This window comes from Eurosta solidaginis, chromosome 2 (assembly GCF_040869045.1).
Source record: "Eurosta solidaginis isolate ZX-2024a chromosome 2, ASM4086904v1, whole genome shotgun sequence".
NCBI classification, from domain to species: domain Eukaryota; kingdom Metazoa; phylum Arthropoda; class Insecta; order Diptera; family Tephritidae; genus Eurosta; species Eurosta solidaginis.
The window spans coordinates 298,977,157-299,004,432 of NC_090320.1; the positions used below are offsets into that span (position 1 = coordinate 298,977,157).

Consider the following 27,276-nt stretch of genomic DNA (forward strand, 5'->3'; position numbering starts at 1 on the left):
GCTGTTGGGATAACACCACCTCTACTGAATTCGCCTTGACAAGATCCTTAGATAACAAAAGAACGTGTTGCCACGTTCTTCGCTTTGAAGCGACCAAAAAATTCTTTAGCCCTGCTGTTAGAAGATAACAGAAATTTTTGATATGTTTGAAACGCAACTCTGTGCCTTTCGTTAAACCACAACGAGAATGTCACAAAACAGAAACTTAAAAGCTACGAATGTCATATAGTCATAAACGTTGAAACGAAAGAATTTTTGTGCTGCTCACGGGTCGAAAAATTGGAAAATTCATTGTGAAAATTTACTATTTTGCGAATAGAAAATAGAAAAATCCATAAAAAAAACGTCAAATAAGAAAAGTGTTTAGATTGGTATAAAAAGTGCTATGCAATGCTGAAAATTTGAATTGAAAAACGCTGATTTGTATACAAAAAACCAAAAAAGGAAAATAAAAATTGTAGTGAATTGTGGGAGTAAAATTACCAAAATATCTATTCTGCCAAGAAAACTAACTAAAAGTGGGAAATAACAGAGTATTTAAGAATAAAATAATGAAATGTTAACCCATGAAGTGCAATAAATTACGGAAATAGGCAGTGTGTATGGTAAGTACCTACATATTAGAAACTCGACAATACATACCTACGTGTGTCGTGTGTATATGTAACATCCAACTCTTTTAACTGTCTTCCCGTTTTATGTTTGTTCTTTTTGGATTTAGGCCATATTGTTCAGTCCAGTTGATGGACGCTATTGGTATTTGCTAGTTTGGTGTGAGCGCTTATTTGTGTAGCGACCTTTGCCTTCAAATTCTTGCAAAAAATAGCAATTCTTTTCAAGCCAACAAAGGCTACTTTGGCTGTGAAGAGATAGGGTGAGGTGATTTAATGGATAAAGTGGTGGCTTTTTTTTTCGTTGGACGAATTGTTATGTTGGTCAGTTGGTCGCAATTGTTGGTTTCGCATGGTTGTCAGTTAAGTTAAATTCTTATTTATGTACACTTGTGCACTGGCTGGTGCGGTGTGTTATTTGGTTGGGGTAGTAAATGACCAGGTGTTGCTATTCTTTTTTTGTCAAGCAAAACTAGAAAAGTGGTTACACCTTTGCTATATATTTGTATATCTGCATATATGTATTATACATTATCTGGATCTGCTTACGTTATAAGCAATGTTTATGACACCCGCACAACTTTGTTATCATTTTGACAAATATTTACAACGAATGTACGAGCACGATTGAATTTCTTTGGTTGTTGTTATTGTTGTTGTAGCGATAAGGTTTCTCCCCGTAGGCTTTGGGAGTGTTATCGATGTGATGGTCCTTTGCCGGATACAGATCCGTACGCTCCGGTAACACAGCACCATTAAGATGCTAGCCCGACCATCTCGGGAACGATTTATATGGCCACATTAAACCTACAGGCCATCCCTCCCTCCTCACTCCCAAGTTCCATGAGGAGCCGCGGATAGGTAAGTTTGACAATTGGGTTTGGAAAAGCTATACATATATTGCGCTGGCAACCTGAAAGGGTTGCGCTGCACAGCCCATTGAATCTGGTATTTTAGTCGCCTCTTACAACAGGCATACCTACCGCGGGTATATTCTGACCCCCTAACCCGCTGGGGTTGTACCTTTGGTTATCGCTCTCTGTAGAGTTTTGTGTTATCGCTCTCTACAAAACTTACTTAAAAATTTGTTTGTAGGTTTCTCGGTTTTTACTTTTGTAACACTTCATTTGCATGCGAATACACAACTCATTCGTTTGCTGACCACCTTATCTCCTTTGTGCCGTTACTCCCGTATGTGACTGTTCAAAGTGCATATTCGGTGCGGGCGGCGGGTGTGACTGCGTGACTATTGTTTTTATTTTGCCAACTAAATATGTATTATGTATGTATAGGTATATGGCACTATCAATAACTCGTCGTCGTCCACTACACTTATTACTTGTTGCTGGTGTTGTTTTACGGCATTTTGTAGACTTACAATTATATAAATGCATGTCCATACCGGTATGGTATATGTTCCCTCACAACTGCATATAATTTGTTCACAAATCAGGAAGTCACTTTCGGCATTTTCGTATACACCTTTGAAGCGCCCACAATGACTTGTTCAAAGAATATGTTGCACTCTAGATCCTACTATAACAGAGCAAGGGCGTAGGCAGAATGATTCAATTGGGACATCTGCCCTCACCAAACACTTAGGAAATGCTTTCATTGTTTAACGATTTCTAAAATACATCTTTCTTTGTAATGGTACATTCCTCAATTTTGTTTAACATTGTACATCGAGGTAATGATTTCTTTATCGCATAAGCGCTTTTTTCCTATAGGCACGACATGCATACTAGAGGTTTACGCCGGTCAGTTAATCGGCGGCATAAACTTTATTATATACCGGCGGCGGCGGCGTGGCCGGCGCGCCGACAAAATAATCACCGTAAACCTCTGAATTGAATGGCTGGACTTCAGAGTATCACATTGTCCACAACTAATGAATATGGAAACATACTGCTGACGTCATGGTTTGCTTGACGATATGGAACAATATCATTAACTTGGGGATGAGTATCTGGGAGACTTGTAAAGCGAAAATTAAAAAAAATAATATTTGGAAAGGTTTTGTTTATATGTATTTAAGAAAATCGACGTTTCGGCCATTTCAGAAAGATCCGCGGTTTTTGCCTGCAAATCTCGCGGATCGTTCAAAAAATTTCGGGAGTAGAGAGACAGAAATACTTAAAATGGTCAAACTTTTGTAGCGTGTTTTCACCGAAGCAGATGTTCTGCGCTAACTAATACCCGTCGTCGGCACGATTTCTTTAAATAATTTGTGGCTACATGCTGGTCACGCACAAAGGCGACTTACGGTTGCTATCAATTATCTAATAATAGTCATTACTCTCGTGACACAGTTTTAAAGATTAGCCTCAATGCTGGCTTATTGTTGATCGCGCCAAAGGGTGCCTTCAGTTTTTTCGGCTGTTTCTAGGAGCTCCAATTCCCGACGTGCGAACGGTAGCTATCCCGACCACCAGTCGCTACCACGCATCCTGGCCCTTATACCATATGCCAGCACAGCAGCTATAGGACGGCGACTTCGAACTCATAACTTCGTCGGCGTCACTAGGGTTAGGGTAGTAAAACACTCGGTAATTTGTTCGACTGATTAGAAAAAGCTTTTGCTTCACCACTTTCGGTATTCTTGCGAAGGACAAAGCCTAACCTGGTTCAAAAATGTGCCTATGTATTCACATTTGTAAAATGAACCGTCACGTGTTGGTCACTTCCCAACACTTCCCAAGCACTTCCCAAGCACTTCCCAAGGCAGTCGGTTCTATGTACCGGAGCAACTCGGGATTTTTCCCGATCAAGGACTGTCATTTCAGTGTGACCCCATTTAATTTGTTGCGTCTCTCCCACAAATTGTCATCCTCCCAGCAGTTCCTTGCAGCTGGACTGCTCCATCATATTCTCTTATTCCGGGAAGGCATCGAATCCAATCCGGGTCCCTCTCCTGACCCCGGTCCTGAGAAATGGTTTTGCTGCATCTGCCGGAAAAGAATCTTTTCAGGACGGTCATACTCTGTTCAGGGTGTCTCGTGTAAGGGATGGTTGCATCGGACAGGTTGTTCTGGGCTTGATCCCAAAACCCGACGTCCACGTAACTATTATAAATCTTTTGTGGTTCCTTGCTGTTCACGCCCAAGGGCGTCCCGTAGTCTACGCCTAAGCGCTGCTCAGCAAGCCACATCAAGTACCCGCTGCTGCTCGCGCCCCACGGCGCCAACAACTCAAACAGCTGCTACCACTCATAACTACTACCTTCGTAGTAGAGTCGGCATCAGCCCTTGCCCCCCCCCCCCCCCCCCCCCCCCCCTCTTTTCCGGCAGCAATCGTGTAGGTCAGGGAAACATACTCTTAGTCCCTACCTCCGTTTGCACCGTTTGCCAGCACAGAATATATATGTTTGCGACATCCGCCCAATGCAGCTTCTGCCTTGGGTGGTCACTTTCCTAGATGTTCTGGTCTGCGCGACGGCAACCCCCCGACGGGTTTCATCGCGCCATTTTGCCAGGTCGCAAACCCAAATCATCCGGGTACCCCAATGCTTGCCCAAGGACACCCAGTCCCAGGGCCACAACAGCAATTGCGTCCTGGCCTTCCACAACCCAGGCGTAGTCACCCGTCACTTACCCCCAGAGTGGCGACGTCTCCCCTTATGCACTTCAGAATTCTGCAGTTAAACTGTAATGGACTAACTGGGAAGATTACGGAGATAGTCGATTTCATGAAGCGGCACAACAGCCGCATTGCTGCGATTAAAGAGACTAAACTCACAGCAAGATCTGCATTGCAGACCTGCTCTGGGTATAATGTCCACAGGAAAGACCGCGAGAGCGGAAATGGAGGCGGCCTCGCGTTTATCATACACCACTCTGTGCAATATTATATATTTGATCCTGGCATCGACCGCAGGGACAATGTGTTAGAACGTCAAGGCCTATCTGCCCGGTCAGGCGATGCAAACCTAGAAATCATCAACATCTATGTGGGAATGCAACTCTGACCTAAGCGACCCTGATAAAAAGCGACTCTGAGACTCAACGAAAACTTGACCAACGCTTAATAACTAACGGACGAATGGACGATCAAAAAATACCGAAAGGACAGTTGAATTAAAGCACTCGAAACGGACGGACGCGTTTAACATGCGCACGGCTACTTAGCCTTGAAAATAACTATTGTTTAATAACTAAAGTTGATTAAAATATTTAACGTTTGTGTAAAAATAAAACCTAAGCAAAACCTACAACTATGTTTGAACTTACATGCGAAATTAAAATCTAAGCAACAATTACAACTATTACTATTCTAAAACTACACTTAATCTACAACTATGTGTAAAAACTAAACCTAATTAACAACTAATAAACATTCTTAATAAACACAATAAATATTGAACTAAAAATTGGGGGCTCAACCAAAATTAGATGCTCGGCTAGTTTGTGAAAAGGCTGAAAAAATTCGCCATCATGCGAAAATTGTGAAACAGCAAATTTTTTAAGTCAACTGTACGCAGTAGCAGAGACGCTAGTAATTTCAAGGCAAGTGCGCCAGCAGATCAAAGGAAGAATCCAACAACAACAACAACAAATTCGCAAAAATTCTTAAGTGGAAGAAGCATATCGAAGTAGAGCGGAGTACAAGAAGTTGCAGCTAAGTGAACGTTGTATTTTAGTAAAAATAGTAGTAGTAGAAACGAAATTTTTATAAATAAACGTTAAGATGAAATTGTAAAGTTTAAAATATTTGAGTTGTGAGAAAAGAAGCTCATTAAAGCAGCGAATTAAAGTAGCGAGTTTCTAAATCAAAATTAAAAAGTGGAAAAGTTGAAATATACAGGCAAAGAGGATAGATATAATAAGAGCCGTCACTCGTTATTTTTTAGGCATTTACTCGATGTAAACTGTGAGGTAGTCGCTACTTTTGTTTTATGAGGAACATTTTTGAATTGCCTTCCATTTCTCCATGCGGTGTTGTCACTTTATGCAAACGTGTTTTTGGAAAGAGAATTAAATAATTAATTAAATACAGTCGGAAAAATAAACACAAATACCCCATGAAAATGTATAGAAGACATTTATAAACATCTCGCCCAAAAAAAAAGTAGCGACTACCTCATAGTTTACATCGAGTAAATGCATAAAAAATAACGAGTGACGGCTCTTATTATATTTATCCTCTTTGATAAAACAAAAGTAGCGACTACCTCATAGTTTACATCGAGTAAATGCCTAAAAAATAACGAGGGACGGCTCTTATTATATCTATCCTCTGGCTGAACTATAGGGCGAATAAAGTTTTGTGCTGAAGAAAGCAAATAATAACAAAAGTTAAAGTAAATAAGAAGTATCAATAATTTTCAACAAGAAAATTGCTAATAAAGAAGAAAAGTAAAAACAAAATTCTTATTAGAATTCAAACAGATTTTTAACATTGCCTTAAATTTCGCTCAACCAAACACTGTAGTTTAGTAAGATCGATAAGATAGTAAAAAATAACAATAATTTAAGTATTTTTAAAAGAAAATTTTTTTTTTCTCCATTCACATCAATCTTGGGCGCAACTGACACTATGGACGTACAAACGATTACATCATTAACAGTGGACGGACTGAAGGAAAAGTTGACAGAGTTAGGGTTGAGTACAACGGGACGAAAGGTTGAATTACAAACCAGGTTGCTCCAGCATTTCAATTTGTATAACGATGGGGCATCCGGCTCAGATAATGGTTCTTTATACGGAGATGCAACCGGTGTTCCCCAACAACTATCGACTATTCAGCTATCACACTTTACATTGCGTGATATAGAGGACTCGATAGGCCATTTTACGGGGGTAGGTTATCCGAGTATAGGTCAATGGGTGAGAGATTTTGAAGATAATGCGTTGGTATTGGTTGGAACGAACTGCAAAAATTTGTTTATGCAAGGCAGTTGTTAAAGGGAGATGCCAGAGCTTTTGTTAGAAGCCAATCTAACATCGGCGACTGGAAATCGTTGAAAGAAGCACTAAATCTAGAATTCGGTAAAAAATTGTCAGCTGTCGAAGTCCATAAGATGTTAAAAAATCCGAGGAAGAATCCATCGGAAACCTTGCGAGAGTATTTGTATTGTCTAATGGAGATAGGGAATGCTATTAGCCTTGATGAGGAGAGTTTATTCGAATATTTTGTTAAGGGTATCCCGGATTCTTGGCAGAGCAAGTCAACTAAGAAGAACTAAGGCCGATAAATACATTGCTGAACATAGAAAAAATTCTGGAAATTGTAATAAAAAATCAACTGCTTAATTACTTAGAAAATTATAAAATCCTTATAAAGGAACAATCCGGTTTCCGAGAAAGGCACTCTTGCGAGACGGTGTTAAATTACGTCATATCTAGCTGGAAGGAAAACATATAGTAGCAGTTTTCATTGACCTGAAAAAAGCGTTCGAAACAATTGATAGGAATATAATGCTCGATAAACTACAAAAAATTGGTATTAGGGAAAATGAATTGCAGTGGTTTAGAAGCTTCTTATCAGACCGGAAACAAAGAATAGCCATCGAGTCAGTAGTCTCATCCGAGGCACAAGTGGTCATAGGCTTACCACAAGGGTCGGTATTAGCACCAATCCTGTTCAACATTTACATAAACGATATATCATCAGCACTGAAATATAGTAAAATCAGGTTGTTTGCAGATGATGCGCTACTTGAAGTAAATGAAACGGACATTTCAATAGCAAGGAGCAAAATGCAAGAAGATTTGGACTCATTGTATAGATGGCTTTGCATTAATAAACTCAAGCTTAACGTTAACAAAACTAAGTTCATGGTTTTATCTAGGACGACCAATAAAGAATCACTTAATTTAGATCTAAAAATAATGAATACGAGCATTGAGGATGTCAAAATATTTAAGTACTTAGGGATCCTGATTGACAATAAACTGAGGTTTACGTGTCATATTGATTATATTGTTGCAAAAATGGGCAAAAAAATTGGATTTTGGAAGAGATCGTGTAAACTTATTAGTAAGAAATATAAGTTGAAAGTTTATAGATCCATCATAGAACCACACTTCTTATATTGCCCTACAATATTCTTTATTGCCAATGAAACACAAGTAGACAGGTTACAAATTATGAAAAACAAAGCTATGAGATTTATATTGAAAGTGAGTTACCACACTTCCATAAAGAGTATGCTTGATGCACTAAACTGGTTGAGTGTGAAACAGTTGATATTTTACCATAGCATGAAATTTGTATTTTATATCAAGCATGGTAAATTACCAGCCTACCTAAAAGAAAAACTTGTTTATGTGAATGAAACCCATTCTTACATAATCAGGGAAAATAATAATTTTAGATTACCTCTTCTCAAAACAGAAATGGACAAGCAAAATATATTTTACAAAGGCCTGAAATGCTTTAATGAACTACCTAATCATGTTAAAAATTGTGAAAACTTAAACACCTTCAAAAAAAGTTTATTAGAATATTGCAAAACCATTCCAATAAGATAAAATATTTTGTATCTGTATTTCATGTTACTGATCCTTGAGCGTACATGGCAATCCAAATAGACACAGAGGAACCTTATGCATCAGGGCAAATACATATATCGCTCGCAATCAAATTGGGAAAGAATTCCTGAAAATATCGTCCCAGACAAACAGTTCATGTGAATCACGTATACTCCTACAACAATGATATATTATAATTAATTAAAAAGCTGGTACAGGGAGGATTGGAAACACGTCCTTCCAACCGTCCGATAAGAGTGGCTCATTCTGCTGAGTTGCTAGCTTTTGGGTTGACCGGAATCAAATGCATTCCGACAGCATACATAATAAAACTGTAATCATACGTCTTGGAGTAGGGCAGGATTGTGAACACGTCCTTCCAACCTCCCAATGAGATGACTCCAAGACTCGCCCGTTGGGACCACCAGTTCCCGTGCTGATCGGAATCTCATGCATTCCGACACCCCAAACGCTAGAAATACTATTATAATTAAAATTTATTTATAATTTGTAATAATCTAAGTTTTAGGCTTAAACCGCCGTAATAATAAATAATAATAATAATAATCCTGTATCAGGCACAGACAGTCGAGGAACTTAAGGTTAATTTAAAAGTGTACGAAAAAATGAAAAATTCTAAGGCGCAGACTTATTCGAAGGCAGGTCATCAAACCTCTGTAGTGGGTGGTAAAGCACAGGAAACCAAGCAAACAAGCGACTCTTCATGTTTTAAAAGTGGTGCAAAAGGGCATTTGGCTAAGACCTGCGAGTTGAAGGGTTTTAAGTGTTTTAAATGTAATCAGGTTGGTCATCGCGCAGTCGAGTGTAATAATAAAAAAACAGAAGATACTAAAAAGGAAGCTTCAAAGAAAGATAAGGATAGTTTGCACATGACTTCTGAATATGAAGTATTGACATTAACTCTATCGGGTAACCGAGTTTTCAAGACATTGACCATTAACAATGTTACCATATCTGCTATAATCGATACAGGAAGTGACATCAGTGCTATACGTTATGATACGCTATTTATGTTAAATGGTATCGAACTAACCAACGAAGGCAAAAAGTTTACAGGAATCGGTGGCGCAACAATAACCACAATAGGTAGCTTCGAAAAAAAGTCAAAATCGACGGAATTGACCTTAAAATTAAGTTTCACGTCGAGAGAGAGAGAGATATTTTATATAGTGCAGTTCTCGGAAATGACATTTTAAAACGGGTTAATGTGTTTATAGGGGATGAAGGAGCTAAATTCCAGCTGAAAGAGAATTTGAAACGCCAGTGTGGAGAACAAAAAACCACTTGCGAAAGCGGTGAAGATAGAAGAGGCACGTCAGTTAGGAATTCCGCAGATAAAAAGTGTCAGGGCATCGGGGAACTAGTACAAGAGTTTGGTGAAATCTGTTTATCTAACATTATCGAAGAGGTGAATAAGAAGGACCATGACTTAGACCATTTGAATGTTGAATGCAAGTCAGAATTGAATAACATCATCGAAGGATATATGCCGAAGATAACTCAGACTTCTCCCGTGGTAATGAAGATTGTTCTAAAGGATGAAGTTCCTGTATACAGTCGTCCCAGACGACTACCTATTTCTGATCAGGCAATAGTAGATAGGCAGGTGAAAGACTGGCTAGATGAGGGGGTTATCCGTCCAAGCACTTCCGAATACGCGTCATCTATAGTATTAGCAGCGAAGAAAGACGGTTCGAAGAGACTATGCTGCGACTATAGGAGATTAAATGAAAAAGTGGTAAGAGACAATTTTCCAATGATACTGATAGACGATGTCCTACAGAGGTTAGAAAAGGCTAAGGTTTTCACAGCCCTGGACCTAAAAGATGGCTTTTTCCACGTACCATTGGAATCGGAGTCCAAGAAATTTACGCATTTGTCACTCATAACGGCCAATATGAATTCAATTTTGTTTCGTTCGGCATCTCAAATTCACCCGCAGTTTTCTGCAGATTCATTTCCGCCATTTTTCATGAGCTAGTACGAGAGGGTACTGTAGTTATCTACATGGATGACCTCATAGTCCCATCCAAAGACGAACGTGAAGGAATTGAAAAATTGAAAAGGGTCCTAACTGTAGCCGAATCATACGGTCTCAGAATAAAGTGGAACAAATGTCAATTTCTGAAAAAGGAAGTGAGTTTCTTAGGTTACATCATCGAAAACTCAACCATAAAAGTGTCCAAGGAACAGGCGAAAGCGGTTAGGGATTTCCCGGTGCCAAATGACAAGAAGTCACTCCAGCGCTATCTGGGGCTCACTTCTTACTTCCGCCGTTTCATCCCTAATTACGCAACAGTTGCAATGCCATTGACGGATCTGCTGAAAAAAAATTCAAAGTTTGCAATGGGAAATGAGCAAGTAGCTGCGGTACAACAGCTAAAGAACGCTTTGACGAGTGCTCTCGTGCTGTTAGGGTTGCCTTAGTGGAAAATAGCTACGAAGATTATTATTTAAAGTATGACCTTTTATATAAAGATTCGTCGAAAGAGTTACTAGTGGTACCAGCGATTATGGAGCAGGAAATAATCAAAATCGCGCATCAACAAGGTCACTGGCGCGAAAAATACGCAAGATATAGTAGAAAACGATCTTTATATCCCTGATTTAAGTGCAAAAGTAAAAAGTGTAGTAAAAGGGTGCATTGAATGCATCATTATAGACGCAAAGGCAGGGAAAAAAGAAGGCCTGCTTAACCCCATAGATAAGGCGGATATACCACTCAAATCCGTCCACATTGACCATGTAGGACCCATGGAGCAAACACAAAAGCGCTACAATCATATACTCGTTATAGTAGACGCATTCTCGAAATTCGTCTGGCTTTATCCAACGAAGAGTACAGGTGCAGCAGAAGTAGTGAATAGGTTGCAGAAACTCGCGTCTATTTTCGGGAACCCAGAGCGAATCATTACAGATAGGGGTACGGCATTTACGGCGAAAGTGTTCGAGGAGTATTGTAAACAAGAGATGATTCAACATCTTATTGCTACTGGTAACGGACAGGTCGAACGAATTCATAAAATGGTTGTCCCAATGCTAGCCAAGCTATGTGCAGGGGATCCAAAGGTATGGTACAAGCACGTCGAACGGGTACAGCAAACGATAAATAACACACCCCCACGCAGCACAAAACACTCTCCGTTTAGGATATTAACAGGCGTAGAAATGCGCACAAACGATAATGCAGATATCCGAGCACTTCTTGAAGAGGAAAATTTCCGGGTTTTAGATGAAGAACGGGATGAGATTCGAGAAGAGGCAAAACAAAATATAAAAAGGATTCAGGAGGAAAATAGGAAACCTTTCAACAAAAAGAGAGTACCTGAAACAGAATACGCACCAGGGGAACTAGTGGCCATTAAAAGGACACAATTCGGGTCGGGAATAAAACTCAAGCCTAAATTCTTGGGGCCGTATAAGGTAGTCGAGAAACTCAATCACGGACGGTATTCAGTCGAGAAAGTAGGTAACTCTTCTGTGGTGGAGAATATGAAGAAATCGGACCCAGCATTCGAGTCGAATGCCCTGTCAGGATAGCCGAATGTGGGAATGCAACTCTGACCTAAGCGACCCTGATTAAAAGCGACTCTGAGACTCAACGAAAACTTGACCAACGCTTAATAACTAACGGACGAATGGACGATCAAAAAATACCGAAAGGACAGTTGAATTAAAGCACTCGAAACGGACGGACGCGTTTAACATGCGCACGGCTACTTAGCCTTGAAAATAACTATTGTTTAATAACTAAAGTTGATTAAAATATTGAACGTTTGTGTAAAAATAAAACCTAAGCAAAACCTACAACTATGTTTGAACTTACATGCGAAATTAAAATCTAAGCAACAATTACAACTAAAACTATGTTTGAACTTACATGCTATTCTAAAATCTAAGCAACAATTACAACTAAAACTATGTTTGAACTTACATGCTATTCTAAAATCTAAGCAGCAACTACAACTATTCCTATTTTAAAACTACACTTAATCTACAACTATGTGTAAAAACTAAACCTAATTAACAATTAATAAACATTCTTAATAAACACAATAAATATTGAACTACATCTACATCCCTCCTGCCACCTGTTGCCCCAGTGGATACCGCCCTAATATCAGAGCCTTACTCACTGGCAACAATCGCATTATCTTAGGCGATTTCAATGCCCATCACGATCTATGGCACTCAAACTTGCGGGCGGACAGTAGGGGTGAGATGTTGGCGGATCAAATAGAAGAAACGACGTTCTGCACAATAAACGGAGACGCCCCCACACGTATGGTAGGAAGCTGTCACAGTTCGCCAGATATCTCGTAAACTGCGTCAACTGGCAGCCGATGGTAACATTGGCATCCGACCATCTGCATATACTTATTTCGCTCGACCGTACCGCCGATTTCATCGTCACCGAAAAACGCACTTTCATAAACTTCAAAAAAGGAAAGTGGGAAGAATATAAATCTTTTACAGACAACCGCTTTGCTGCCCTCCCTATCCCGACTGATGCCCGCCAAGGGGAGTGTGCCTTCCGTACGGTCATTGAATCCGCCTCGGCACGTTTCATTCCCGCCGGGAGAATTCCCGAAATCCGGCCCCACTTCCTGGCGGAGGCCGCAAACTTAGCGAGAGAACGTGACCTTATTAGACAGCTTGATCCAGGCGACCCCCAAATAAGGGATATAAACCAACGCATCAGATTGCCTGCGGACGAACACAAGCGGGCGAAATGGGAGGAGCACCTAAGAGGTTGTAACCTCTCTACCGGTGTGGGTAACTTTTGGTCCACCGTAAAGTCCCTATCGAATCCGACTAAGCACAAAGACAAAGTTTCCATCGCCTTTGGCGACAAAGTGCTGTCGGATGCGAACAAATGCGCGAGCGCTTTCTGCCGACAATATATAATGCATCCTACGGTCGACAAAGATAGACGGAGAGCCAATAGACACGCACATAAACACAAATTCAGCGCGTCACCAATCACCATCACCGCTAAAGAGGTTGAGGACGCCATTGGTCGCGCTAAACCATCCAAAGCAGTGGGCCCAGACGGCATAGCCATGCCGATGCTTAAAAGCCTAGGGAAAGAGGGTTTCAAATATTTAGCGCATGTCTTCAACCTGTCTCTTTCCACCTTTGTCATACCCGAGAAATGGAAAATGGCCAAGGTGGTCCCTCTACTAAAGCCTGGGAAACCAGCTAACATTGGAGAGTCGTATCGTCCAATATCTCTCCTATCGCCAGTAGCAAAGACGCTTGAAGCCATTTTGCTCCCTTATTTCCAAGCAAATTTGCAGCTAGCCTCTCATCAGCATGGCTTCAGAAAACTCCATAGCACTACCACCGCGCTAAATGCCATTAGCACCCAGATAAATTGCGGTTTAAATCAATACGCCCACCATAGAACAGTACTCGTAGCGCTAGACCTATCAAAAGCTTTTGATATGATCAACCATGGCTCGTTACTGCAAAACCTGGAAGGGTCTACCCTTCCCCCATGTCTTAAAAGGTGGACCGCAAATTATCTGGGTGGTCGGCAGGCATCGGTGCAATTTAGAAACGAAACATCAAACCAAGGAGAATTAAACAAGGGGTGCCACAGGGTGGTGTCCTATCCCCACTTTTGTTTAATTTCTACATATCTAAGCTACCTTCACCACCGGAAGGAGTCACAATCGTTTCCTACGCCGATGACTGCACAATAATGGCCACAGGCCCAGGCCCAAAGATCGATGAGCTATGCAATAAAATAAACGGCTACCTCCCTGATCTCTCCAGTTTTTTCGCCTCGCGAAACCTGGCATTATTACCGACTAAATCTTCCGCGACCTTATTTACAACATGGACGTCCCAAATGTCGACCATTTTGAACATCCACGTCGATGGCACTACGTCACCGACTGTCCTACACCCCAAAATATTGGGTGTGACGTTTGATCAGGATCTACATTTTGGTGAGCACGCATCCGGAATTGTTCCGAGAATTCAGAGCCGTAACAAAATCCTCAAATCCCTCGCTGGCAGTACCTGGGGAAAAGATAAAGAAACGCTCATGACTACATACAAAGCAATTAGCCTGCCGATTATGTGCTACGCGTTACCCATATGGTCGCCAAGCCTAAAAATTACCCACTGGAAGAAGCTACAGGCCTGCCAAAATACTGCTCTCAGAATTGCCACGGGCTGTCTTCTTATGTCCCCAGAACACCATCTGCATAATGAGGCGAGAATACTCCCCATCAGGGAGAGAAATGAGATGCTGACCAAACACTTCCTGTTGAATACCCAGAAACCTGAGCATCCCAACATACATCTGATTGATGAACCAGCACCGCCTAGGGGCTTAAGGAGTCATCTCCGTAAGCATTTTGAGGAAATACGGCACCTGAGAACCCAGCCGTATGAAGCGAAAAAACACAAGCAGGTCCTTGGTGAACTCCATAAACAGGCGTCGGACCTTTATGCCGGGAATTGCCCGGTGAATCCAGTACTTAAAGAAAAGTATCCAAAACTCGCGGAAGAGGAACGCATACTCCCCAGGGAAACGCGTGTCACTCTTGCTCAACTTCGTTCTGGATACTGTAACAGGTTAAACTCTTACCTATCCAGAATCAACCCCGACATACAAAATGTATGCCCCGCTTGCAATGTGTACCCACATGACACCAACCATCTCTTTAATTGTAATGTGGAACCAACGCCTCTACACCCCTTTCCTTATGGTCCACCCCTGTTGAAACGGCAAGTTTCCTTGGACTCCCGTTAGAGGATATTGATGACAATTTGTGATCGGTCGCGGCTGTTAGGTGGGGCGAAGCATTGCTACAACAACAACAACAACGTGTTGGTCATATTTAAACAAGGCTGATAGGCTATATCCAATGTGATTCGCTCCAAGGGACTAGTTGGGGATGGGCCGCCAACTTTAGGAAATGTCAAACCGGTAGAATTGGGTGTTGAATGATGAAGTGTGAAAATCAAAATTAAGATTTCAGACGCTATTTTATAGTTAAGCAAATAAAGTGATTTTTCAAACCCTTCTCATACGTGTTGAAGATATGTATGTATATGCAACTTAAGTATGAGCTGAGAATCATTTCAATGAATTCTCCACTGGAGCCTACTAAAGGATTTTTGCATCACTGATTTCGCTTATTCTTTCAGCCACTCGGGATATAAAATTCGGCACCTTTTTCGGGTAACTTGCTTTTTTAACAACTTGAGGACATTTTGAAAATATGTTCGACATTTTGGAACATTTTATTTAAATTCATTGTTCTTTATTAATTTTTTTAAATTATGCGAAGTGAGCATTTAAATTTATTATATAACTTTTCTTTAAGTGTTTTGTTTTAATAACTTGGTGAATTCGGTGATGCATGTTAAGCTCCTCATGGAACTTGGGGGTGGGGAGGGGGGGAATGTCCTGAAGGTTTAATGTGGCCACATATGTAAATCGTTCCCGAGATGGTCGGGCTAGCACCTTAATGGTGCTATGGTACCGGAGCGTACCGGATCTGTATCCGGCAAAGGACAATCACATCGATAACACTCCCCAAAGCCTTCGGGGAGCAACCTTATCGCTACAACAACAACAACCTTCTAGGCCATACCGCCCTCCCTAGAGCCATGAGGAGTTCGGGGTCGCCAGAGACTCGGCTGTTAATGGAACATGATTCGCCACGGATAGGTGAGGTTAGCAATTGGGTTTGGAGAAGGTATATATTGCGCTGGCAACCTGAAAAGGTTGCGCTACACAACCCCTTGAATCTGGTATTTTAGTCGCCTCTTAGGACAGGCATACCTACTGCTGGAGTGCACCTTCTTTTTTTTGTGTATTTATTCACGGTCTTTAAGACCTAGTTTAAATTAAAAAATTAAAAGTTCATTACAAATTTAATAATTTACAGAATAAAAATAATTTTTCTTTAAACTTATTAATATTTTCACAGCCTTTTATATCATTTGGTAATTCATTATACATTTTATAACTTATATATTCTAAAGTCTTTTTAGCGAACTCAGTTCTTACCCTAGGCAGTCCTATATTTTTACTACTTCTAGTTTCATAGTTGAGAATCTCATGATTAAAATGTATTTTGTTGCCCAGATACTTCGGAAGTATTCCTAATTTCACATGGTGAATAAATTTCAATGTAAAGTAACTTATGGACTGTTTTATACTAAGCCTTTCTAAATTTATTCCTAAACATGTTTTCCGTCCTTATATCTATGGAGACACCCCTACCCCCCTCTAGATCAAATCTTAGCTACATCCATGAACTTAGTAAGTGTATATATTAGATTACTGCTTTTGTATTTATCAATATCCGTTTGCATTATATTCGACTTATTGTAGTTTATTGAAGGTTTGGGTACTTTATTCTATATAGCCACGTCGCTTCTTTTTGTGGGATTTGTAATAGTTAATTTAATTTGGTGACTAAAGAAGAGAAAGTATTATAAACTTTGCAAATATACTGTTAGTTCAATCAATTAGTTGTTTAATGGAAGTAGAACATCTTCCAATTCATTATGGATAACAATTTCAAATCTGTAGAGTGAACTCTAAGGATAACGCAGATCCCAATTGCCCAGCGGTCGGGTCTAGCTCTCACTGAAGCTGAAAACGTAATTTGTGGCCTTTATTTTCTTATCCAGAGCCATAATAAAGTGAAGCCAACAGTGATTAAATATTCAAGTTGCAATGCGTCTTATCTCTTTAATTAAAAAATAAAATTAAATTAAAAGTAAAAATAAAATTATCTTTAATCAAAATTTATCTCTGGGGATTAAAATTCTTTAGAAACGAGACAGGTATTTATTTGTTTAGTCAAAACTCTTTTGTTGATTTTATTTTGCTGATAATTAATATCAATATTTGCAGTAAGTCAAAAACGTTTTCTATATAGCACACTTAATTGTGAACATGTTCTTTTAGAACTCCAGTACTTAATTTAAAACTGAAATTTTTTGTGTAAACATACGTAGTTTAATATAACCGCGAGCTATCAGCAAGACAGGGCTTAGGGGTAGTTGTAACACGAAAGCAATAATCCCGCAGGGCACTTCACGTCAGCTCCTTTTTGAGCCCATCACGTCGACCTGCTACTCGGTATACTTATAAAGCATTTATTTATTTATTAGTCAACAAATTTAACAAATAATCCGACTAAATATAGTTACGGATTACAGATTAATTACAGAAGCATACAAATTGAACAAAATTATATTATAAAATATGTATATATATTATTAAATCAGTTGTCGGGATGGACTGTGATGCCGAGCAACGAGAATTGATTATTAGTGCTGTCGGAATGGGCGTGATTTTGAGCAGCTGTTTATATTTGACACACAAGAAGTAGGGTTGCGATGTGTGGGGGGTTGGAAAGGACGTGATTCCAAGCCACCCACCCAAATCATTGCGTATTTAAGGTAGTCAGCAGATATTTTTATACTCAGTTGAGCAGAGCTCACAGAGTATATTAACTTTGATTGGATAACGGTTCGTTGTACAGGTATAAAGGAATCGAGATAGATATAGACTTCCATATATCAAAATCATCAGTATCGAAAAAAAATTTGATTGAGCCATGTCCGTCCGTCCGTCCGTTAACACGATAACTTGAGTAAATTTTGAGGTATCTTGATGAAATATGTAGGTTCCTGGGCACTCATCTCAGATCGCTATTTAAAATGAATAATATCGGACTATAACCACGCCCACTTTTTCGATATCGAAAATTTCGAAAAACCGAAAAAGTGCGATAATTAATTACGAAAGAGGGATAAAGCGATGAAACTTGGTAGGTGAGTTGAAATTATGACGCAGAATAGAAAATTAGTAAAATTTTGGACCAGGGGGGAGTGGCAACGCCCACTTTTAAAACAAGGTAATTCAAAAGTTTTGCAAGCTGTAATTTGGCAGTCGTTGAAGATATCATGATGAAATTTGGCAGGAACGTTACTCCTATTACTATATGTATGCTTAATAAGAATTAGCAAAATCGGAGAACGACCACACCCACTTTTTAAAAAAATTTTTTTTTAAGTAAAATTTTAACAAAAAATTTAATATCTTTACAGTATATAAGTAAATTATGTCAACATTCAACTCCAGTAATGATATGGTGCAACAAAATACAAAAATAAAAGAAAATTTCAAAATGGGCGTGGCTCCGCCCTTTTTCATTTCATTTGTCTAGGATACTTTTAATGCCATATGTCGAACAAAAATTTACCAATCCTTGTGAAATTTGGTATGGGCTTAGATTCTAGGACGATAACTGTTTTCTGTGAAAAAGGGCGAAATCGGTTGAATCCACGCCTAGATTTTATACACAGTCGACCGTCTGCCATTCCGCTCGGCCGTTAACACGATATGTTGAGCAAAAATCGATATATCTTTACTAAACTCAGTTCACGTACTTATCTGAACTCACTTTGTATTGGTCTAAAAAATGGCGGAAATCCGACTTTATCGAAAATTAGGAAAAATGAAAAAAATGCCATAAGTCTATACCAAATACGAAAAAAGGGATGAAACATGGTAATTGGATTGGTTTATTGACGTAAAATATAACTTTCGAAACAACTTTGTGTGTAAAATGGGTGTGACACTTACCATATTAAGTAGAAGAAAATCAAAAATTTCTGCAGGGCGAAATCAAAAGCCCTTGGAATCTTGGCAGGAATACTATTCGTGGTATTGCATATATAAATAAATTAGCGGTACCCGACAGATGATGTTCTGGTCACCCTGGTCCACATTTTGGTCGATATCTCGAAAACGCCTTCACATATACATCTAAGGGCCACTCCCTTTTAAAATACTCTTTAACACCTTTCATTTGATACCCATATCGTACAAACATATTCTAGAGTTACCCCTGGTCCACCTTTATGGCGATATCTCAAAAAGGCGACCACCTATACAACTATCACCACTCCCTTTTAAAACCCTCATTAATACCTTTAATTTGATACCCATATTGTACAAACGCATTCTAGAGTCACCCCTGGTTAATTTGAAACACATGATCTATTCCCATTTTTGTAAAGTGGTATTATAAAAGACCTTTTCCACTTTCTGGGAAATATCCCTTGCTTTAGGGATGCGTTAAAAAGACATGTAAGAGGTTTATACAGGAATTCAGCACACGTTTTTCAACTCAACTATTTAAACTCTTACTTTAGAGTTGGTAATATCGGTGTAAACTTCCGTTAATCTTTAATTTTTATTTAATTTAAGGATATTTGCAAACATAGTCTGTATAAAGGGCTCAATTTGTAGGCAAAATAAATAAATAATACGAGATGCGCAGTCACGATTAAATTACTTTCCAATACTTATTTTCAGTTACGATGCACACACCACTTATAATGGGGTAATTTTATCAGGCTGTCAAATGGTACTTGCAAGAATATATCATAATTTGAAATTATAATCAAAATACTTTGGTAAAATAAACGATTTTAATTGCTTTAATCGTTCGCCAATAAAAAACAACTGTTTCGGATTATCGCTTACTACCTCTTATTGATGTCATATGCTAATAATAATCACCTATTATTATATCAAGCCTAAACTAATTTTAACTTTCAATTATTACAGATTGTTTTCTCTTTGCCGAAAGCAAGTACGGGCGAGACTGCTGCGCGCAACAGTTGAGCATTAAAAAAGTTTAACTTGCCAAAACACATTGTCCCAACTACCTACAAGTAAATATTCGTAACGAAATTAAAGTAAAACTCTACTGAAAATAACGAGCAAACCAAAACAAATACCACGAAAATTAGTTTTTGTTGCAATTAGTAAATTGTGAAAAAACGTTTGACAGCATTCAAATAGACAACTTTTGGTTTGTTGGTTGATCGAATCGGAGAAACTGAACATAAGAGTTGGTATCGAAAGTTAATGGCCGATGGAAATGTTATGTCAGCCTCTTCTCTAGGACATGTAGCTGCCGACTACTTTTCAGTAGCACCCGCCACATTCACACCAATTCCAACACCAGCTGTAGTCGCATCATCAGCACCAATACAATCATCATCATCCTCAATGGCTGGCAATGCTAGCGCAGGTGGCTCTGGCGTCATGCAGACTAATAGTGGTGTTACAGTTTCAACAGTGGGAAGTAATAGCGGTAGCAATGCAAATTTGTCAACGTCAGCCATGGCAACAGGGCCAACAGCAACGAGCACAACAACTACTGGTATTGGCCATAATCAAGGCTATCATCAATTGAGTGTGACAAGTAAGTTTTTGAATGTAAGTTGTTTATGCATTTAAATTAATTATGCATTTTCTTCATTTTTCAGTTGAAGAAGCTTCACTGCGCAATAATGGCTTTCTAAAACCAAATCCATATGTTGAGTTAATAATCGATAATAAAAGTAAACGTAAAACTGAGGTGGTTAAAAATACTTACCTACCCAAATGGAATGAGGAGTTTACAGTGTTGGTATGTATACATTTGTGTTTTAAGGAGCGATAACCTCCGAAGAGATTTTAATTTTGTCGTGCTCCTCTTGATTTTTCCTACAAATTGACGGGACGACCTCTTCATGTTTTATGCCGATTCCGAGCGGCATCTGCAAGGCAGATGAGTTTTCACTGAGAGTTTTTCATGGCAGAAATACACTCGGAATGCTTGCCAAACACTGCCGAGGGGCGACCCCGCTTAGAAAAACGTTGTTCTATTTGAAAAAACTTGTTTCTAAAATTTTGTATTTGTATTTGTATTTTTATTTGAACATTTGTTCCTAGCACAACAATTTTGACAAATTATTTAACAGTGCTAGTCATGAATATTTTGATGTTGCTTTGCCGGGGCGTAAACCCAGGACCTTCGGTGTGGCCGCCGTGAGATACGAACATATTAACAGAATGTCTGAGATACGTCATTTTCAACAAAACTTTTAAGTTACGATAAATCGATATTAAATTTCTTCATAATTGTTGAGAGAATCGACAGTTGTTATTCTAGGATTTTAAACAATTTTACATTTATTTATTTATGCACTATAAGCATTGACTATTCACGACTGCACTCAATATTTTACGCACAGCTGTTCTTCCCTATTTGAATGTCTATTGATTTTAAAGTAATTGATATGTTGCTTTTGTTCGATCTACAGTATTTATGCAATTGAAGTTTATTATAAAAGGTGTCACAACAAGAGCACCACATTAAAATTTGCCGTCAATAAGTTAATAACAATGTGATAACTGCTAAAAAGGGGGAAAAATGTGGTAAATTTACATTCCAGTTTTCCTTTCTTATTAAATAACTTAGGGCCACTTGCAGAATGGCAAGTTAATTTATTAGCTCAGAGTTAAACTGACATGAGGAGTTAAACTCATATATTTTTATACTCAGCTGAGCAGAGCTCACAGAGTATAGTAATTTTGTTGCCATAACGATACCCCGTAACGGCATAAACTAATCGAGATAGATATAGACTTCAATATATCAAAATCATCTGACCGAAAAAAGAAATTCATTTAGTCATGTCCGTCCGGCCGTCTGTCCGTAAACACGACAACTTGAGTAAATTTTGAGGTATCTTAATGAAGGTTAGGTTAGGTTAGGTTAAAGTGGCTGCCTTCGCTGTCCGAGCCGAGACTCACGTAGGCCGTTGTGGCCCGCTGTGGAACCACGCGAGGGCGGGGGGGGGGGGGCTTTTTTCTGTTACCCTACCTTCGACAAAGAAGAAAGTTTAGATCCCAGTGAAGCTAAATCAGCGCGTTTGCCTAATGAAACGCAAGATGTCGTTTAGGTTTATAGATTCAAGCTCCGCAAGGCACCTAAAGGAGTGTCTGTGGAGGCATTGGTACCCGGTTTTTGACAGTGCGGGACAGTGGCTCAGATAGTGCTCTACGCTTTCTATATTCTCCTCGTCCCTACAACTGCGGCAGAAGTCATTTGTCTGCAGGCCCATATAGGCACCGTGAGTGCCCATGAGACAGTGGCTTGTAAGAAGGCCCACTAGTGGGCTTATAGAGATACGGTTTAACAATATCACCGATTGCGATCTCTTTTCATCCAGCTTAGGCCAGATTTGCTTGGATATACTACAAGTAGGTTCCTTGGCCCATCTGGCGTTTGCCTGCTCCGTGAAAAGAGATCGCAGGCAGTGTTTGCAAGTGTTTAGAGGAGGGCTGGCCCAACCGGGTGGGTTGATGTTATGAAGAAGAATAAAAAATTAGTAAAATTTTGGAAAAAGAAGGTAATTTAAAAGTGTTGCAAGCTTTAATTTGGCAGCCGTTGAAGATATCATGATAAAATTTGGCAGGAACATTAGTCTTAGTACTATATGTATGCTAAATAAAAATTAGCTAAATCGGTTAACGAACACGCCCACTTTATAAAAAAATAATTTTAAAAGTAAAATTTTAACAAAAAATTGAACATCTTTACAGTATATAAGTAAATTATGTCAACATTCAACTCCAGTAATGATATGTTGCAACCAAATACAAAAATAAAAGAAAATTTCAAAATGAGCGTGGCTCCGCCCTTTTTCATTTAATTTGTCTAGAATACTTTTAATGCCATAAGTCGAATAAAAATTTACCAATCCTTGTGAAATTTGGTAAGGGTATCGCTTTCGATAACTGTTTTCTTTGAAAATGGGCGAAATCGCTTGAAGTCACGCCCAGTTTTTATACGCAGTCGACCGTCTGTCCTTCCGCTCGGCCGTTAACACGATAACTTCAGAAAAAATCGATATATCTTTACTAAACTTAGTTATCTTGGTATAAAAAATGGGTGAAATCCGACTATGACCACGCCCACTTTTTCGATATCGAAAATTTCGAAAAATGAAAAAAAAAAAAATGCCATAATTCTATACCAAATACGAAAAAAGGGATGAAAAATGGTGATTGGATTGGGTTTTTGAGGCAAAATATAACTTTAGAAAAAACTTTGTAAAATGGGTGTGGCACCTACCATATTAAGTAGAAGAAAATGAAAAAGTTCTGCAGGGTGAAATCAAAAGCCCTTGGAATCATGGCAGAAATACTCTCCGTGGTATTACATATATAAATAAATTAGCGGTACCCGACAGATGATGTTCTGGGTCACCCTGGTCTACATTTTGGTCGATATCTCGAAAAAGCCTTCACATATAGCACTAAGGGCCACTCCCTTTTAAAACCCTCATTAGTACCTTTAATTTGATACCCATATCGTTCAAACACATTCCAGGGTTACCCTAGGTTCATTATCCTATATGGTGATTTTCTTTTATTTATCAAAACGATAAAGGAACCTCGTTTCAAGAGCGTTTCGAAAATATTTCAAGGATGATTTAAAACAAAAAATGATATAGAAATGCGTTAAAATTTAACCAAATTTTCATATTTAAAAAAAAATATTCTAATAAAACGAATTGATAGCTGTAGAAAGATAGCAAAGGCGAGTTGCTCCACTTTTTAGTATTACCATTTGTATGTATCCGTGAAAAGGACAATTTTGTCTCCAAAGCTCTCAGCTGAGTATGTAATGTTCGGTTACACCAGAACTTAGCCTTCCTTACTTGTTTAAAATTTTTTTTTCTTTTCCCGATTTACTTTGTAATTTAAGCCGAGGAGTGTCCACACAAGTAAATTGTACGATTCTCTATATCTAATTGCTACCGCGAATCATCGCTCAATCCATGTGAGCTATTAAAATCTACCCAGTCAACCAGCGAAATCAAGCTACTCATTGAAACCATATGTTTATTATTGATAGTGAATTACTAGCCCAAAACAGCTACAGTCGGTGTCAAAAGGAAGTGTACACACGTGGAAAGTAACAATATTACCTTTACTTAAGGACTTTCGGGGTGACACAAAGGAATAATAGTTTTTTTTTATGATATGCGTTTCTGTTTTATTTAATGAAAAAACAAAATACAAAACTCTTACATATACAAATAGACCTTCTCTATAGCAATAGCGGTGATATCGAAATACAAAACTTAGAGAATCAGAGAATATCAGATCACGAAACAATTTGTATCAAACTGCCTGTACAAAAAAACTACAAAATGATAGTGTATGATAACCGCTTATGCTGGGACAACTATACGGGGGAAAATTTATTAAATCACCTTAGGAACTATAATCTGGTGATGAGAAAGTCATAGTCATAAATAATATTTTGAAAGACGTAATGGACACGATAATATTTGAAAAGCAAGTTCAAATCAAACTAATGAATAAGTGGTACGACGGTGAACTTACAGAACTGAGCAAGGAAAAATATGAACTTTACAAGCTGGCAAAGATATCAAACTCATGGGAGAATTACAAAGATATAAAACGATACTAGAAAAGAGTAATCAAGTTTAAAAAGAAGAAATACATGGAGAATAAAATCACAATCAACAGTAACAACCAAAGGCTGATGTGGAAATGTCTAAAAGATGCTGCAAATATGAACAACGAGAATTCTCAAATAAAACGAGTTTTTATAAGCAACACTTATGTTGAGGAAGATTTTGAAATTGCTAGGCAATTAAATCAGGTTTTTGTTGAAAGTATAAGAATAATCCGTAGTAGTATTGAAACCGTTATGCCAGTTGAAGCTGAGGTGGACATAAATGTAAATTTATTTGAACTTTTAAAAGTTCTTGTGTACAGCAGCAACATTACAAAATAAATATGGTGGAAAAAAATTATTAACAGGTTATCTTTAAAGATAGTATGGTATACTTAGGATACACCACTTTCTGTGAAGTCTAACGCAATGGGGCTTGATGGTATATGTTCAAAGTTTTTAAAAGGCATTCTTCCCAAAGTCCTTCCCCACATTACTTACTTGGTCAACTCAATTTTGACGACCGGTGTCTTCCCAATATACTGGAAAGCTGCAAAAGTTATTCCAATCCGTAAACAAAATACTGAGTATCGACCAATAGCCATACTCCCTTTCCTCTCTAAGGTCGTTGAACGTATTCTACATGGGCAAATCGTATCATATGTACATGAATACAAGCTCCTGTCAGACAGTCAGTCCGGTTTCAGGTCAAAGCGGAGCTGTACAACGGCACTATTATCTGTGACAGAATAAATTCGTGAGCGAGTGGATGAAAGTTACATTGCCTTCTTAACACTTCTTGACCACTCTAAAGCGTTTGATTCTGTAGACCGCACTCTGCTCTGTAGGAAGCTGGAAAAGTTATTTAACTTCTCTGGTTGTTGTTGTTGTTGTAGCAATGCTCGCCCCACCTAATAGCCGCGACCGATCACAAATTGTCATCAATATCCTCTAACGGGAGTCCAAGGAAACTTGCCGTTTCAACAGGGGTGGACCATAAGGAAAGGGGTGTTAGAGGCGTTGGTTCCACATTACAATTAAAGAGATGGTTGGTGTCATGTGGGGACACATTGCAAGCGGGGCATTGTATGTCGGGGTTGATTCTGGATAGGTAAGAGTATCCAGAACGAAGTTGAGCAAGAGTGACACGCGTTTCCCTGGGGAGTATGCGTTCCTCTTCCGCGAGTTCTGGATATTTTTCTTCAAGTACTGGATTCACCGGGCAATTCACGACATAAAGGTCCGACGCCTGTCTATGGAGTTCACCAAGGACCTGCTTGTGTTTTTTCGCTTCATACGGCTGGGTTCTCAGGTGCCGTATTTCCTCAAAATGCTTACGGAGATGACTCCTTAGGCCCCTAGGCGGTGCTGGTTCGTCAATCAGATGTCTGTTGGGATGCCCAGGTTTCTGGGTATTCAACAGAAACTGTTTGGTCAGCATCTCATTTCTCTCCCTGATGGTGAGTATTCTCGCCTCATTATGCAGATGGTGTTCTGAGGACATAAGAAGACAGCCCGTGGCGATTCTGAGAGCAGTATTTTGGCAGGCCTGTAGTTTCTTCCAGTGGGTAGTTTTTAGGCTTGGCGACCATATGGGTGACGCGTAGCACGTAATCGGCTGGCTAATTGCTTTGTATGTGGTCATGAGCGTTTCTTTATCTTTTCCCCAGGTCCTGCCAGCAAGGGATTTGAGGATTTTATTACGGCTCTGAATTCTCGGAACAATTGCGGTTGCGTGCGCACCAAAATGTAGATCCTGATCAAACGTCACACCCAAGACTTTGGGGTGTAGGACAGTCGGTAGCGTAGTGCCATCGACGTGGATGTTCAATATGGTCGACATTTGGGGCGTCCATGTTGTAAATAAGGTCGCGGAAGATTTAGTCGGTGACAATGCCAGGTTTCGCGAGGCGAAAAAACTGGAGTGATCAGGGAGATAGCCGTTTATTTTATTGCATAGCTCATCGATTTCTGGGCATGGGCCTGTGGCCATTATTGTGCAGTCATCGGCGTAGGAAACGATTGTGACTCCTTCCGGTGGTGAAGGTAGCTTAGATATGTAGAAATTAAACAAAAGTGGGGATAGGACACCACCCTGTGGCACCCCTTGTTTAATTCTCCTTGGTTTTGATGTTTCGTTTCTAAATTGCACCGATGGCTGCCGACCACCCAGATAATTTCCGGTCCACCTTTTAAGACATGGGGGAAGGGTAGACCCTTCCAGGTCTTGCAGTAATGAGCCATGGTTGACCGTATCAAAGGCTTTTGATAGGTCTAGCGCTACGAGTACTGTTCTATGATGGGGGTATTGATTCAAACCCAATTTATCTGGGTGCTAATGACATTTAGCGCGGAGGTAGTGCTATAGAGTTTTCTGAAGCCATGCTGATGAGGGGCTAGCTGCAAATGTGCTTGGAAATAAGGGAGCAAAATGGCTTCAAGCGTCTTTGCCACTGGCGATAGGAGAGATATCGGACGATATGACTCACCTACGTTAGCTGGTTTCCCAGGCTTTAGTAGCGGGACCACCTTGGCCATTTTCCATTTCTCGGGTATGGCAAAGGTGGAGAGGGACAGGTTGAAGACATGCGCTAAATATTTGAAACCCTCTTTCCCTAGGTTTTTAAGCATCGGCATGGCTATGCCGTCTGGGTCCACTGCTTTGGATGGTTTAGCGCGACCAATGGCGTCCTCAACCTCTCTAGCGGTGATGGTGATTGGTGACGCGCTGAATTTGTGTTTATGTGCGTGTCTATTGTCTCTCCGTGTATCTTTGTCGACCGTAGGATGCATTATATATTGTCGGCAGAAAGCGCTCGCGCATTTTTCCGCATCCGACAGCACCTTATCGC

At 39.5% G+C, this 27,276-nt stretch overlaps 1 protein-coding gene across 2 annotated transcripts in view; it reads left to right on the forward strand.

Annotated features, from left to right (window-relative positions):
• Positions 1 to 227: 227 nt before the first annotated feature.
• Su(dx) (Suppressor of deltex) overlaps positions 228 to 27,276 on the forward strand; it is a 37,884-nt gene continuing 10,835 nt past the window's right edge. The window contains exons 1-3 of one of the 2 annotated variants that reach the window (XM_067768737.1): positions 228 to 605; positions 19,726 to 20,368; positions 20,433 to 20,575. In XM_067768737.1, the coding sequence (XP_067624838.1) occupies positions 20,029 to 20,368; positions 20,433 to 20,575 (483 nt within the window). In that variant the 5' untranslated portion in view covers positions 228 to 605; positions 19,726 to 20,028. Of the gene's footprint in view, positions 606 to 16,780; positions 16,926 to 19,725; positions 20,369 to 20,432; positions 20,576 to 27,276 lie in introns of those variants that run through there. The other variant, XM_067768738.1, reaches the window with a different exon arrangement.